Here is a 16,574-nt window from a genome sequence, read left to right on the forward strand (position 1 = left end):
GAACCCGACGACACAGAAGGGGTGCACACCGGAATTTATATACATGGACGGTAAGCAGTGGTGACTGGCAAGCGCCTATGCAAACTCCAGTTCACGGCTGTTTCTATGTGTGGATCACATGAATTTCTTACACGTTTTTGGCATGCACGGAATACGCGACTTACTCGAAGCAGCAACTTATCCAAGCTTATTTCCTTTGTTTTTTTTTCGCTAGCTTAAATACTTCATTGTGTATAAAATTATTGTAAATAAGTTACGTCATCTGGAAAAAAGAAGTGTGTCATGAGTGCACAAGTGGGTGCGTGTGCGTGTGCGTGTGCGTGTGCGTGTGCGTGTGCGTGTGCGTGTGCGTGTGTGTGTGTGTGTGTGTGTGTGAGAGAGAGAGAGGGGGGTGGTAAGAAAGACAAAATCATATTCATAATGCCATTTGAAAGAACCACTACAACACGTCGGGGGCATACAAGAGTGGGATTTCTAGTTTCACTCATCACCAAACCGAAGCATACAATGCATGCCGGGTGCAACATAGGCATGCCGGTAGCTTCCAATGCATGCTGGTAACTGCCGGTGCTACCTAGGCATGCCAGTAGCTTCCAATGCATGCTGGTAGCTACTGACATCATACACCGAGAGCATTGAGTGCATGCCAGGTGCTTCTAATGCATGGCGGTAACTACCGACATACATCGAGATCTCCCAATGCATACCCACCAGTGCTACTACCTAAGTATGCCAGTAACTACCAACATATACCAGGAGGTTCTAATGCATACTCAGTGCTACCTAAGTAACTCTCGACATGCACCCAGAGCTCCCAATGCATGCTAGGTGCTACCTAAGTATGCCGGTAGCTACGAGCATGCACCGGGAGCTCCCAATGCATGTCAGGTGCTACATAGGCCTGCCGATAAAAGTACCGGCATGCACCAAAAGCTACAGCCAGGCACCAAGGGCAACCAATTCATGTCAGATGCTACCTAGGAATGTCGGGTGCTTCTAATACATGCCGCTAACTACATACATGAACCAAAGCATGCATCATGAGCACCCAATGTATGCTAGGTGCTACATAGGCATACGAGTAACTATCGACATGCACTAGGCTCTATCTTTATGCATAGAACTCTCTTTCATGTATGCATAAGGTAGAGTCTATGCACTTTAGGGCTCTACCTTTATGCATAGAGCTCTCTTTCATGTATGCATAAGGTAGAGTCTATGCACTTGCATAAGGGCTCTACCTTATGCATAGAGTTATTTGATAAGGAATCTATCATATGTATGGAGATTAGATTCTATGCATTGCACCAGAGCTCTCTAACTTATGCATTAGATCTAGAGATCTTTTTCGCATGTTATGCTTCTTGATTTAAAAAACAATTATGGTGCTTTTTGTTATACATATTTTGTAGGTAAGTGTTTATACTCCCATCGAGTTACCTTTATCCTCCCATCGAGTTACCTTATTACCTTGAGGTAAGACTCCTATACACTTTTCAGCCTATTATGATTATTTCTGTTGTCTCTTCTCTTGTCTTTCTTTTTGTTGAGTTCTATCCATATGAGAGAGAGATCTCTAAGGGCTCTCTTTGATCTCTTTGCGTGAATAACCCTTATGCAAATACATAGATCTGTCTTTCAGCTCTATACATAAGGTAGAAACTTATGTAAATGCATATAGATCTATGCACAAGGTATAGTCCTTATGCATAGAGCTCTCATTGAGATGTATGCATAAGGCAGACCCTTATGCGAATGCATAGAGATCTATGCATAAGGTATAGTCCTTATGCATAGATCTCTTTTTGAGATCTATGCATAAGGTAGAGCCCTTATGTGAATGCATAAATGTATATGCATTTGCATAAGGGATTAGATCTATGAAAAAGGTAGAGCCCTTAAGCTCTATGCACAAGGTAGAGTCCTTATATAGAACTCCTTAGTCTCCATGCATAAGGTAGAGTCTTTATGCATAGTGCATAGAGCTCTATGCATAAGTCTATACACATATTCTTATATACTATTTATTGATTGGAAACAAGAGAGTTCTATCCATAAGTCTATACATAAAGAAGGAAAAAAAGTGGAGAAGAGAGACAAGGAGAACAAAGTGGAGAACGTTTAGTGATGAGAATATGAATACTTGCAATATCATGTGGATATAATGGTTTCTAATAAAGTTTTCATAAGAGCTCTATCTTACACATAGAGTTAACATCGATATAACGGTTTCTTATCATATTCTAGTGTATATACAAAATATGGCCATGGAAGCAACAAGGCATGACTAGTGTGAACACTGACCCGAACGTCACAAATTTATGGAATGTTATTTCCACACAACACAATACACCACACAAGTTACTACTAGTAGGGAGTTGCACTTTGAGACTTCTCAATCCACTCCTTTTGAGATGTACCACTGCACTCACATTGGGATAATTCACTCATTTGGTACACTTCACTTGTTTGGTACACTTTCAATTGTTTGCTACACTTCACTCATTTGGGATATGCCATTCCACTTTCTTTGGGACATTTCACTCGTTTGGGACACTTCACTCATTGGGTACACTCTGTTCTTTTTGGAACTTACCACTAGAATCCCTTCAAGAGTTGCCACCACTCCTCTATTCTTAGGTCCCTTATTGCACCCCTTCTCATGCTGCGTTACCAAAAACATCATGTTAGTTCTAGCCTATTTGAGTCAAAGGAGCTCATGTCACTCTGGTATAGTAGTTTTTGTTATCGTAGTGGTGGGGTTAATAAATCACCCTCTAGGTCTCCCCTTCTGTGCCATTGTGGCTCATCACAAACCATGTGTCTATGGAAGGATCTATGAACACAAAGCCCTCCATTGGAGGGAGTTAAATGGTATTGCTAATTGATCTAAGAACTCTACCTTATTAGAAAGCCTAAATACACCACAGTCACTAGCATAAGACCAACAGGTAGTGGAGTGCACTCACCTTTATCATGCCATTGGGAACTTGGATTCTTACCCATCATCTTGAAAAAGAGGTAACCATAGTAAGCTAGCACTTAAGAAGACTGCCTCCTATTGTCACCCATCAGTTTTGTGTATATTAAGATTAAGGCTCCCATGGCTATAAGAGCTCATGGTAGCTTCAAGACAATGGCCCTCTCCTCACACACACCTTGACACTCTCACTAGCATCAATTTCAAAGAATATGGGAGAGAAAAAGAGACAGACTCAGAGACAGACTCAAAACCCACACACACAAGCATAGAACTACCAAGAGGCAAGAGGCAAGAGAGCATAGAGGTAGAGAGAAAGATAACAATAAGCAAGAGTTTAGTTCTCAATCCAACCAAAGGGAATTTTCCTTTCTCATTAGAAAAGTTCACTTATATACAGGTCACTTATATACAGTTCACTTATATACAGGTCACTTATAGTCTTGGGCATCCAAACTTCATTGGATTTTGGATGCACCCAAGTAGTCTAATTTTTGTTTAATATAGATATAAGAATGTGGTTGCATGGGATGATGACTTCACTAAGTCATGTTCGTCCCTCGGGTTACAACTTGAAGTGCAATTTATACAAGATTATAACACAATAGAATTAATCCTATCTTGCTTAGGCAAGCATGCACACATGGGGTATGCTGCCTTGAGTCCATAGCTAATGTATAGCCTACATGACCTTGATTTCTTAGGCTTGCTTAGTTTAATTTATTTATTTTTGCTTGATGATGGCTACTTCCACTCCCTTCACTTAGTGCTGTATGACCAAAGTGTATGGAAGTAAAATTGGGTGCCCGATTAACCTTGGGTTAAAATTCCCCCCTCCCAATTCTAGGTCTATCCTTGACCCTAGGCATGGACGTATCTTCGAGGTTAAAGAACCTTGGAGGGATTTGCTAGAGGTTGTCGATGGTAAGGGTTGGTGCAAATGTGTATGTTTGGGTGGAAATAAGTAAGGGTACCTAATGCATGTGCTTGAATGGAAGAAGCACCTATCTACTTATAAGAATCACAAAACATAAACACAATATGGAGTGCAAGTAAGAGTATATAGAGGGGAGGGCTTCCAATGTTGAGGCTATAACTATTGTGCATAGTACATGAGTGTTAGTGTACCATGTGTGAGGATGTATAGCCATGAGAGATTTTTTGCATAATGTACTCGTCCATACAAAGCATAGTTTCACATTTTATGCTTATCCATTTGACACAAGCGACTTGATTTGGACTTTTATGCATGTCTTTCTTGCACACATGACTAAGATAATGATGAATAATTGGAAAATAAAGAGGAATATGATACATAAAATGATATAAATACTAACTAGGACTAACATTCATGTTTTGGACTCTTGAGTAGACTCTAAACAGTTTTGGGCTACACAATAAATGATTTTTTATCCTTCTCAAAGTAGAGTTGTCAATGATCGAGGAATGGTGTATGTTGATGGTGGTAAACAACTTCATGTGTTTTTTAGAAGTGAGTTTGCATCATGTCTTTAAAGGTATGGTAGTAATCTAGTAGGTATTGCAAGTGGCATTAATATATACCTTTGTGATCTGGATGTGAGCCTACTGAGATTCAAGATAAAGTGCAATCTACCCCATGATGTTTTCCATCTATAATTGATAAAGATGATGATGTTTTCCATCTGTAATTGATAAAGATGATGATGAGGTTGAGAAAACGTCGCACCACAACAAAATCTAGGTCAACTATGTCGGCCTTCCACTGTAGGAGTAGAGAGAGTATGTAGGCCTTGAACGGAAAGAAGACTGATATGCTTTCTTTAACCTTGGAAAGTTGTAGACATGGTTGGGATACTATCATTGGAGTTTGTGAAACTCCAAACGTGATCACCTTCTTTCATGCGGAATGTAAGTGGGATCAATCCTTGAACACTACAACATGTAGGGGGCTTAAGAGCATTTACTAGCGTCATTTATTTTGCTTGGATGTTTGGGATTTAGCCGTTACCTTGCAGTGAAATATTGTTGCTTAGTAGTGATATTTTGTTGCTATTTTTTTGCTCGATAGCAAACCCGTTGTGCAACAAAAATAACAGTTTTTTTACCAGCGAAAATAGCCCGACATCTCCCTACCCTTCAAGTTAGAAAAGCGCTGTTATTTTTATTGCTACACCCTCACCTTGTTGTAGTGGAAGATCATGGTGTGTTGGCATAGATGTTTGAGTAGTATTTTTTTTCCAACCATTTCTTTCTTCACTACGTCAATCACCATACCATCCTTTGTTTTGTGCAACTATGTCTTCTTCTATTATAGTATAACCACCTTGCTACATGAAAATTTATGTTCTTTCCTCCATCTTTGAAAACACATGAAAATGGTAAACATAAATGTTCTGATTTCCAATAAATTTTCAAGATAAAGCTTTGAAAGATTGGCATCCCTCGCCACCGTTGTGCCCCATATTGCTTTGGCTCTCCTGATGTCGACCATAACTCCATGATGACTTGTTTGTTAACACGTGGGCCATGCATATGATCTTTCAACAAGTTAGTTTTCCTAGGGAAGCATATGGGATCACCCATCTCCTAACTTTGTACAAAAGATTTGTCCTTTAATGAATATTTCCCCGTGCGATAGATTCTTGTTCCTAAGATTCTAAGCTATAAAAAATGACATCCTTAGGGTGGTGCAACATTGCCTTCTATCTATGACATACTTTCTTCTTGTGGCATGAGTGACTAGGGTGTGGATCTGTTAAGTGGAGGATCTTGTGAAATAGGTGAAGATGTGGGGGCATCTAGTGTTACCTCTAGAGTGTGTTTCATAGCCAATCATCCATGAAAATGTAGTCGACGTCATCTTCCTACAGTTTCGTTTGGAGATCTTCTACTTATTTTTTGTCCCTCTATGAAACTTTGGAAGCCAAGTTATTTGTGGAAAAGTCAGTGTCGCCAACATGTGTTGCAACTCTATTATATCCCATTCTTTCAACTAAGCATGCATCTTACATTCGGCCTCTTCTTCTTCAATTACCTATGGGTAATTAGCATGTTCATCCATGAAGTAACCATTCAAACCCTCATTCTATGCTAGATAAAGTAAGAGATGAGTAATAATAGAGTGAAGCTTTAGGATCCATGATGGCACATGCACCTATAAATGAGATGAGCCAGGAAATAATGGCTTGATTAGGCTTCCTATAGTCTTGTTGTCATCATCCAAGCTAGACTATGTTTCAATGTTTATTGTGAGCACATGACCACATCCCCCAATGCTTCAAGCATTGATATAGTACTTCCTTATTCTCTATAAATATTTCTAACTTCATGAGAAGGAAGACTCAGGCTTAAAAATTGAGAAAAATAGGATGGAGCCCTATGTATGCTACCAAGTCTTGGGGATTTCCTCTAGGAGTACATTCATATGTAGAACCGTCATGGATAATTTAGGATGGGCATTCCAAGTAAGAATATTAGCTAACCATTGAAATTGAAGTGAGGGGACTCTGTTGCTAATATTCACTTTCTATTGTGTTGAACTTAAAAGTGAGATGAATTTGTTGCTAATATTCACATGTTGGATGAGTGATAACTTGAGTGCTGAGATCATTAGTAACCAAGTGGTGAAGGGTGTCCTTTGGGAGGAAATGCACTCTAGTAATGGTTCTACATTATCATCGACTACTTGAATGGTTGTCTATCCAACTCTGTTTGTTGTTGTAGAACTGAATTGGGTCTATGACAAGTACATAGCAAGATTGGTAGCAAAGGAATATACACAAACCTATAGAATTGACTATGAGGAGAATTTTCATTTAGTTACGAGGTGGAAACCATGAGAGTAGTCATTAGTATGATAGGTATCCATCCCATCATTGTAGTCATCACTATGATTGATATACAACCCATCATTATGCATATATAGTCAAATCAATACAAGAGATAGAGCTACATATTTTGAGGAGGCACTTGGATGAAGCTGCACAGATGTAAAGAATAATTCAAATGGTCTTGTGAGCAAGTACAAAGAAAGATTGGTAGCCAAGGAATATGCAAACTTATGGGATTAACTATGAGGAGACTTTCAGCTTGATTAATAGGATGGCAACTACTGTGAGAACAGTCATTACTATGGTTGTAGCTAAGGGACAGTGTTTAAAACATTTAATGGATGTAAAGCATGCATTTTGTGATTTACAAGAATAGGTCTACATGGTGTAACCGCCACCCATAGGTTGTGTAAATCCTTGTATGGCTTGAAGGAGGCACCTTAAAAAGCATGGGTAGACAAGATGGGAGTATCTTGTCACTATTGGATTTTACATAACTATATCATATTTTTCACTCTATGTGAAAAAGACTAATAGAAGCAGTGTGATATTACTATGTTAATAGGTTTTTGGTCTTGTTGCAAACTTTATGGAAGGGTTAACTATCACGGGAAAATGATGTTGACATTCATGAGGTGAAAATTCTCCTAAAGGAGAAGTTTAAAATGAAATATTTTGGGTGAGCTATTGTACATCCTCTGGATATGGATATGATTAGATCACATGTGATGGGATTTGGCTTTTACAAAGGCAGAATGATTTGAAAATGCTATTCAAGTATGGGATGACAAGTTGTAGGTCAATATGAGTGCCATTGGAGTAGAACACAAAATTGGTTATATCACTTGATCTTTTGAAGGACCCTACTATGTATAGACTCATTATAGGGGATTTTGATCTACATGACTATCACTTAACAAAATTTGAAATATATTGTTGGATTAGTGTGTCAGTTTATGCAGGTCTTGAGAAAGCCACACCTAGATGTAGATAGAAGGATACTAAGGTACATAAGCTCCACATTCCACAATGGAATTTTCTATGATGTTAGAGTACAAGTAGCGGTACCTTGCCCATTCAAATGCAGATTAGAGTAGGAGTATCTCAAGGGGAAAGCTACTAGCACTTTTATGTTTTCTTTTGGGAGGAGTTATTATCTAGAGCAACAATAATCAATGAATGATTACATCATTGGGTACAAAGGCTAACTGTAAATGGATTATTCTACGGTATTATGTGAGGTAGCTTGGTTAGAGGAACTTCTTGTAGGTATGGGTGAGCCCATGGATAGGGTAGTTATCATTTATTATGACATTATGAGAAATATAGAGTTGGCTAGTAACCTAGTATGTCATGATATATTATTAACCTAGTATACCATGCTAAGATGAAGCACATTAAGATGTCATGTAAGACAAAGTACACACTTCAAAAATTCAGAGTAGACTAAAGAGGGATAGAGTTTCTACAGCAATGGAGAGGGAGGGAGCTTGAGAGAGAGAGAGAGATGGAGATTGAGAGGGAGGGAGCTTGAGAAGGAGGGAGAGCTTGAGAGGGATGGAGTTTCTGCAGCAATGGAGAGCTTAGAAAAGGAAGAAAGAGGGAGAGGGAGCTTGAGACTGAGGGAGCTTGACAAGGAGGGAGAGCTTGAGAGGTATGGAGTTTCTACATCAATGGAGAGCTTAGAAGAGGAAGAAAGAGGTTCAAAATAAGCTTTCCAAACCTAGAGTATGTTGGGGGGAAGTTTGAGAGGGAAAACACACTTTTGGGAAAAAAATGAAAAATTTCAATTTTTAGGGTTTTTCATCTGTGCGATTCTAGGTGGGGGGGACCTCTAAGTTTGGGCCCAAGAGGTAGGAGGACAAGAGTAGTAATTAGGCCCCATTAGCAAACCAAAGCCTAGGCCCCCTAGGGTCAAAGAAGTCAAAAATGTGCACCCAGTCCTCTTCCTATTGGTCCATTCCTAATCAAAAGTTAATCCAAGAGGCCCTCTTTGGGTCCAAAAAATTCCTAATGTTCATTATGCTCGGGGCGTCACTCATAAATATGTAAGCATAGCACGTGGGCTCAACAAAAGGTATTTTCAAAATCCCATTTTTACACATTTTTTACATAGTTAAGGGTACCATTTAAAGGGAGTAATCACAGGTTGAATAGAAAAAATGTATATTTTCTTTATGAAAATTTCACAGATAAGGGATTTTTAAAATAGGCCTTGAACGCATGTGATATAGAGGGTTTACTTATAGTGAACCCCCCCAGTGATTATGGATCTTCCATTTCTAAAATTATCACTTGGCCCATGCAATATTTTAGATGCATACTTGCATGCACATTCTATATGGATTATATAGTGACCCCTCCGAGGAGGTGAACCAACTTGTGTAAATTAGTAAGTGTACTACGATACCATGCATGTAATGGTTAGCTACAAGTGCACTACGATGCCATGTCATTAAGTGTAATAATCTAGTAAGTGTATTATGATGCCGTGTAATATGATGCCATGAGTGACTCATGGAGGTTAGCACACCTTGTGTAATCTAATAATTGTACTATGTTGTCCTATGATGCCTATGATGCCATGCAAGAATGTCATTTATTTCCTCTACCTTTTTGTAACTTCCTTTCTATAATAGAAAATTTATACCTTTTTACATCTCCATTCATCTCCCAACTTTTTGTAACAAAATGTGATACCTATATTAGAAAATTTTTACCTTTACTCCATCATTGTGTTATATACAAAGACGTGCCTAATGTGTATCAACAAGTTGTGGTTAGACCCACTTGTTCAAGCTTCCTCTTTCTTGTGGATCATACTTTTCTACTTTCCCATGCAAAACTCTTTTATCTTATTAATTAGGAGTTAATGTCTTTAAGGTGGGATGCAGGGATTGCATTCTGGAACTTTAATCGATGGGTGTTGGGGCGTGTCGTGGCATTATTGGTCCAATTGATACATATTGGTGTGCGATTATTTTAAAATATTGTGTTGTTCTTGTAAAGCACTCCAACAAACAATATGTGAATCCCATGCCATGTGTTTGTAGCTATGGTGTGTAACAATATTATGTGGTTCTCCCACACGTTTTTGTGTGTGTGTGTCTGGGGGGGTGTGAAACACACACGATGACATAAGTCTTAAACAACGCAATAGGTGTGGGACTCACTATTACCTCACATGTGTGGGGTCCATGAGAATTTGGAGGATACGAGTAAGTCTAACTTGGCATTTTGGCTCAAGGTGTGCGTAGTCACACACGATATTAGTTGTGTGTGACCCAATGAAATGGTTCTCTCTATAAGGATGTAATTTCTCCTTTGGCCTAAACTCTAGCTTGACTCGCATGGAATTGCAAGTGTTTATCTCTCACCATGTATGAACGATAAAAGATAGAGTCCTATTGTATCACATTTATAGATTGTGATTGACTGACACAGTGTGTTGTTGATACATTGAGATTAATCTTGTTTGCAGTGATAAGATATATTAGTCCAATTTTGTTTCACCGGACTGCCCCAAGTTTTTCAAGAGGGTAAAGCAATTAGCTTTATTTTGTTTAAGACCCTCTTTCGTGTTCTTCTAAGATTTCTAGTAATCTCAAAATGAGGTCCTTAGTAATAATTGAGTTTGAAGTTTACTGAACATAAACCTGGATGTTAATGAAATTATGCCTAATTGTTCAATATTTGCAATAGAGTATGGATCTACTCTACCTACCTTTGTGCGTTCAACAGAAGCATAATTTTAATTTATGAAACTTACAGAAATATATTTACATAAGGGTATGATTTAAAATTTTTTCAAAAAAATTTACAGATTCATAAAGAAAAGGGGATATTATATAGATTAAAAATTTCACAAATAAGGGATTTAAAATATAGGCCTTGAACGCACGCGATAGGGATATTTTACATATAGTGACCCCCCCGAGAGAGTATGGATCTACTCTACCTACCTTTGGAGGATGTATTTTCTCCTGTTGTCCGATAGGATGGGAGTACCTTGGAGAGATTTTGTTTAAAAGCTACACTCTGTGGCTAGTCTTTAAGATCTTCATAGATAGGCTTAATTACCAATTGATGTAATGGGCCATTGAGACCTTATCGAACTGGTTTGACAAATACTCTAAATTGAGTATTTGAAATCATGGAACTTGTTATAGTTCTTCAAATTATAGCATGTTGAGATTTGGAACAGACTATGCACGGTTCGTATAGTGCAAACACCCATGGGTGCATAGTCATCCATATGCTTGAGATTTTGTTTCTCAACGAAAGAAAATGAGTTTGCTTGTGTACTACAATGAGCTTTATGAGCACTTAATGAACGTTAAGTGCTCATAAAGATCATTGTGGTACACAAGCAGACTCGTTTTCTCTCCTTGAGAAACAAAATTGCAAGCATATCGATGACTATGCACCCATGGGTCTTGGCTGTATGGGACACCTAGACTCGTACATAGAGATTGGCTCTTTGGTTGTTTATACACTTATTCCATAGTGATCAAGTGTTGGTATACTTGTTCCGTAGTGTGATCAAGTCTTTGGACAAGATTGAGCTTAAAAACTCACTTGATCACCTTTGTTGGCTAGTGATAGAGTTCAGAGAAGCTCTGGGTAGCATAGCCATGATGAAATACTAGTTCTGACAAAGTGGTTTCTAGATTGAGAATGCTATATAAACATTGGTGAGGAGGAAGACTAGTTTAGTTGGATGATTGTGATATGTGGGGGACGCCCTACAACATTCAGGGAGTGTAATCTCGCCTATATCCAATATTGGTGTTTATTTTTTAGCACATGTTTGGCTACTACCGTACAAATTATGGAAGTATGGAATGACTTTCATAAATTAAAAAATAAAATTATTAATTTTCTTGGGCTATTTAGTGTTGCAAAGTTCACGTCCTTATAGAACCTACAAGTTTGCAAGGCACTAGGAAATGAGTGGATCATTACTACTATGTGATGGGTGCATCTATTTAGCAAGCCAAGAGCAGTGCGCACAGAGCAGTGAGTAGAACTAAAGTCCTTGTGACAGTGAGCAAGTAGGGGCATGGTATGATGTTAAGCGAGCATGTAATGTTAAAGAGAAGAGTGAAACCATAGTGCAACTATATAATGAACAGAACAAAGAAGACTAAAAAAGTTTAAAAATGACTATTGCAAATAAAGCATTTTCAAATGAATGGTACGGATATAAAAAATCACTACAAAACTCATACTACTTGGCTCGCTAAAAAGATGTTGAATTGGTCATTGAGCTACTAATAGAAACAAACTATTGTTGCAACCACATGGAAACCACAACGATCAGAGAGCATAGAAATCAAGCCATTAAGATGCACACCAATTTTAATAGCCATACCAGTGACACAACAATATAATACTCTTTAGAAACCATAACCATAGGATTTAAAAATTTTATAATCCAAATAAAAATTATCCAACAATCAGCTACATGCTATTGTAAAAAACATTCAGAAGCATAACATCCATCAAAACATTACTTCCAATAGTCCCAAAAAAATGATTGTCTCAATTAAAAAAAAGACTATCTCTAATGGCATTCTGATGTAGACATGTGATCCTCGTAACTGCAAGAGACACAAAGAAAAGAAAATAAGCTTTATCAATACAAAATTATTCTCTACTAACATATTTATCTTTTCAACATGCATACCTTTGCTGAGTATGGTTCTAACAGGTGATCATAGATCCGCTCATCCTTTTCTAACATTATGACATTGCGATCCATAAATGCTGCCACTAGCCCAAGAGTTCCAGTGCCAGCAAACAAATCCAAAATCGTGTCCCCAGGACGACTGAAGACGGAGACGATGTATTTGCTAAGCCGCTGACCTCTCTGACAACCGCCCCGCCATGGTCTACCCTTTCTCTTCACCATATCCTCCGATGGAACTCTTGAAAACGCACACAAACCATTAACCATATGCCATAAAGATCACCGAAAATCATTTTAAATTCTATCTTGATTTGAATGCATACATACATGTCAAAGATAAGATCTTGCCCTACATCAAGATCATCACCTAGTGCCAAATCCCTTAGTTGATCCCCATGCATCACAAAGCTTGTAGCAGGAGATGTTGAGCGAACAAAAACAGCCAATATTAGACAAGTGACCTACAAGCAAAGACACATTGGTTGTTCATGCATTTTCACCTTAAATGGGACAAAGAAGATTTGCACAAATGACAGCCCCAAAGAGAACAACACCAATACCTGGGTAGTAATCATTTGCCCCATCTTCTTCCCAATAGGTGGAGTACACCTCACAACCTGTCTATGATAAATGCCAAACCCAACGCTTTGTGCAACCTGCTCAATGGTCACTCCTTCTTCCATAGTGTAAAGGCATGTAAAGAAGCCTCGATCCGAGAGACAAGAATCAACAACTTTAAAAGTAGAGTCATACATGCCATCCCCAATCTTATTCCAATATGGAACCTTGTTTGCAACACAACCTCCAATGATGATATTTGAGGGGAAGTCTGCAAATATCAACTCCACACAGTAATCGGACCCTCTACTCTTGACATTTCCTACTGTGCAAATAACATTCATGGCATCAAGCACTTGCTTTCCCAATGAGGATGCATCCTCCATGTTCACAAAAGTAGCTGCAAGGTCCTCAATACTAACATTGAAGGCATAAATGGTTCCTATAGATAGGTTTTTGACATTTAACACACATAGTCTTAAGTCAAAACAATCGGATCACGATAGAGATGAGGTAGGAAGCTCACATACCTGGAGCTTGCAATGTCTTGGTTATGATGTCAGTTGGTTGTATCCCGCCTACACTACTATTGGATGTCTGTTGTTGTTGACTCTGCTCCCTATTTGCTTCCATTGCTCGATTCACCTCCAATGCACGATTCACTATTTCCCTCCATAAATTCACTGGCAATGACTTACGAAAAGAAGCCGATGCAATCAATGTTGCATGTGACATGGATGTGGCCTCATTATGATCAATTTTCTGGCTACGAAGCTCCAATATAGACTTATGTTGGCGATACAGATCAAGCTCTCGGGGGGGTCACTCGTATAAATATGTAAGTATCACGTGGGTTCAACAGAAGGACATTTTAAATATTTAAAACTGACAGAAATATATTTACAGAGGGGATTTATTTATTGTATTTTAAAAAAAATTTACAGATTTGAATAGGAAAGGATACATTATATTCACTAAAAAATTCACAGATAAGGGACTTTTTAAATAGGCCTTGAACGCACGTGATATAGAGGATTTATATATAGTGACCCCCCCGAGATCAAGCTCCTCCTCAGGCACATGGTTTCTTTCAAGGTCCAACCACCACGGGCAGAAACGAGACTCTATGCTTGACATGGCCTGTTCAATGACAAACATGGGTAAACACAACTCACCCTCAATATGAACATGTTTCTCAATCATGGATTCAAAATGACAAATTCAATCACTTACTCTTCCAAGCTTCAAATCGGCATACATATAAGATTGATTGTCAACACAAAGCCACACACTAGCGAGAGGGGGTAAAATATCCAATTGATGCTCCTCAATTTCAAAAAGCAACCATCTGCAAGCGAAAGCCCAAATGATAAAACAACACACAGAAAGAAGCATGCATGTTTTTTAACAAGGAATATCTGGGTTGTGTTGTAGGAAAACCTATAAACGACTCGCCATGCAGCACTTTGTAGGCCTGGTTGATGGTCAATATCATGGCTAAATTTTATGCCTCCTTCGTGCACTTTGAAAGCCCTTTTGAAGTACTTTCTTCTGCATAGAACAACAAAAGAGGTGAATCGGCTCTCACCTGGCAACCTGACTCGATCGGCATTTTTAATATCATTTTGGATTCTCAAACCCAGCTCCGTGATCTGAAGCCAGTAGGAGTACATGTGCAGCCAATCCCTAACCTTTGTCTTATCATTTGGCATACCCTCAAGTGATCGCACTGCAGCCTGAGAGTTGTCCAATAGCTTGACAACGTGAGCCTTATCTGTGTCTCTGATGCAAGCAGAACCTATCATATTGAGCTTTTCCTCTGTGGCCACATGATTGGTTGACGCGTGCCATGGGAGGGAGAGCACCGCACACCAAAAGGCCTCATCGTTGGAGGGATCAGCAGTCCTTGCATATTTTGATGTTTTTCCTTTGTAGAGAACTTCTACCTTTCGAGTCACATTCTCCCTAGCAGACTCGGCAAGTGGTCCATTCGATGCCTCATCAATTTTTTGCTCCATCTCATCCTTGAACAAGAGCTAAGTCATAATCTAGATTGGCAAATGAAGCCAACTGGGCCTTCCTCTGGCAGATGCACTCTGCATCTCTCTCTCAACCCACAGCTTGTCCTCATTGTCCAAATGTGCCATGAGAGTTGTTAGGTCGGACTCTCCCAATCTTCTTAGTTGAAATAGACGATCACCAAATGTGGTTGGCACAAATGCATAATCATGCGTCCTACAAAACAAAGAAAAAATATGTTAATATTCTTGAGTACAAACAACTTACTTGACATAGAAGGAGATTCTGATAACAAATTAACTTACTTGTTCAACCTGGACAATGAAAACAAAAGCTCACCCACATCCCTCCGCTCGAACATATAAAATTTACAGAGAACACAACAATGCATGGACAAATCCCCTTGAAACCCTGTAATAAAACACAAAATTAGGAAGGACAAAGAAGCATAAGAAACTATAACATCCCAATGAGAAGTGCAAGAGTTTCCTCAAATTGTTGATTCACAGTCCTCCAATGCTCATCCCAAGATTCCTCCCTCTCTTGTGTCAATGGTGTCTCCTCCCCTTCCAAGTCCATAATTGATACTGTGAAAGCTCCCATGCTCTCAATGTACCCACCTAGTTTTTTGAAGCTTCGAGTAAGAGACTTATCTGTTGAGGGAGAAACCTTTCAGATTGCCTCTGTCTGGATCATCCTACAGAGAGGAACACGTGGAGGTGGAGACCTAAATTTGACTCCTATCCTATCTAAAAAGGCTTGTGGAGTAGATGTCTCAAGAATCTTCCCAAAAATATCAACCTTATTTTTTTTCTGCTTGCTTCCTTCAGTTTGGGTTGTGACAACTGTTTCTTCCTGATCCTCTAGTGGATGTGTGTTCTCTTCCCCCTCTATCTCTCTCCCAGTATCCTCAGTATTCTCACCTTCATCCTCATTATCACCACCTTGAGTATTCTCACCCTCATTTTGATCACCTTTATTTTCCTCAATTGCCCCCACTACATTTTGTCCATCCTCCTCATTTCTTTCATCACTATGTAGATGCTGCCTATCCATATCCACCTCCAGGTTAGTGTCATCTATGATATGTACCGCAAGCTCCGTAGTAGGGTTTGAGGAGGCGGCCTGCTCCAAAGTGCTGGAAAAATCAGCTTGCCTCCTTGTGTGTCTCGCGATGAGCTCTCACCTGGGCCAACCTGCACACTCTTTTTCCGCTTAGCAAGAGGTAACTCATCCATTTTGCACAACAAGAACCTTTCAAGCAAGATGCTCTAGTGAAATGACTCGAACTCATTTGAAAACCAGATAGCCATGCAAAAATACAAGAACAAATCTTCAAATAGTATTCTACTCGTATTGTATAATTAATTGATTATTTTAATAGCAAATTCAGTAATACGACACAAACTTAAAGAAAAGGTGGCACATTCACTAAAGAGATTAAATTCAGTACTGCAACACAATCATCAAACAAAGGTGGCACATTCACTATCCAACAAAACGGCCAACTCAT

General features: G+C 39.0%; 1 protein-coding gene across 1 annotated transcript; it reads right to left on the bottom strand.

Moving 5' to 3' along the window:
* Positions 1-12,686: 12,686 nt before the first annotated feature.
* Positions 12,687-13,700, bottom strand: LOC147618233 (uncharacterized). Its single transcript, XM_086775211.1, has 3 exons — positions 13,573-13,700; positions 13,270-13,484; positions 12,687-12,722 (listed from the first exon to the last, which is right to left on the bottom strand). The coding sequence occupies exons 1-3, from the start codon at positions 13,673-13,675 to the stop codon at positions 12,687-12,689; spliced, it is 354 nt and encodes a 117-aa protein (XP_086631337.1). The 5' UTR covers positions 13,676-13,700.
* Between the last annotated feature and the right edge of the window lie 2,874 nt (positions 13,701-16,574).

This window comes from Cibotium barometz, chromosome 35 (genome assembly GCF_041138505.1).
Source record: "Cibotium barometz isolate CiBa-2024 chromosome 35, ASM4113850v1, whole genome shotgun sequence".
In the NCBI taxonomy this organism is placed as follows: Eukaryota; Viridiplantae; Streptophyta; class Polypodiopsida; order Cyatheales; family Cibotiaceae; genus Cibotium; species Cibotium barometz.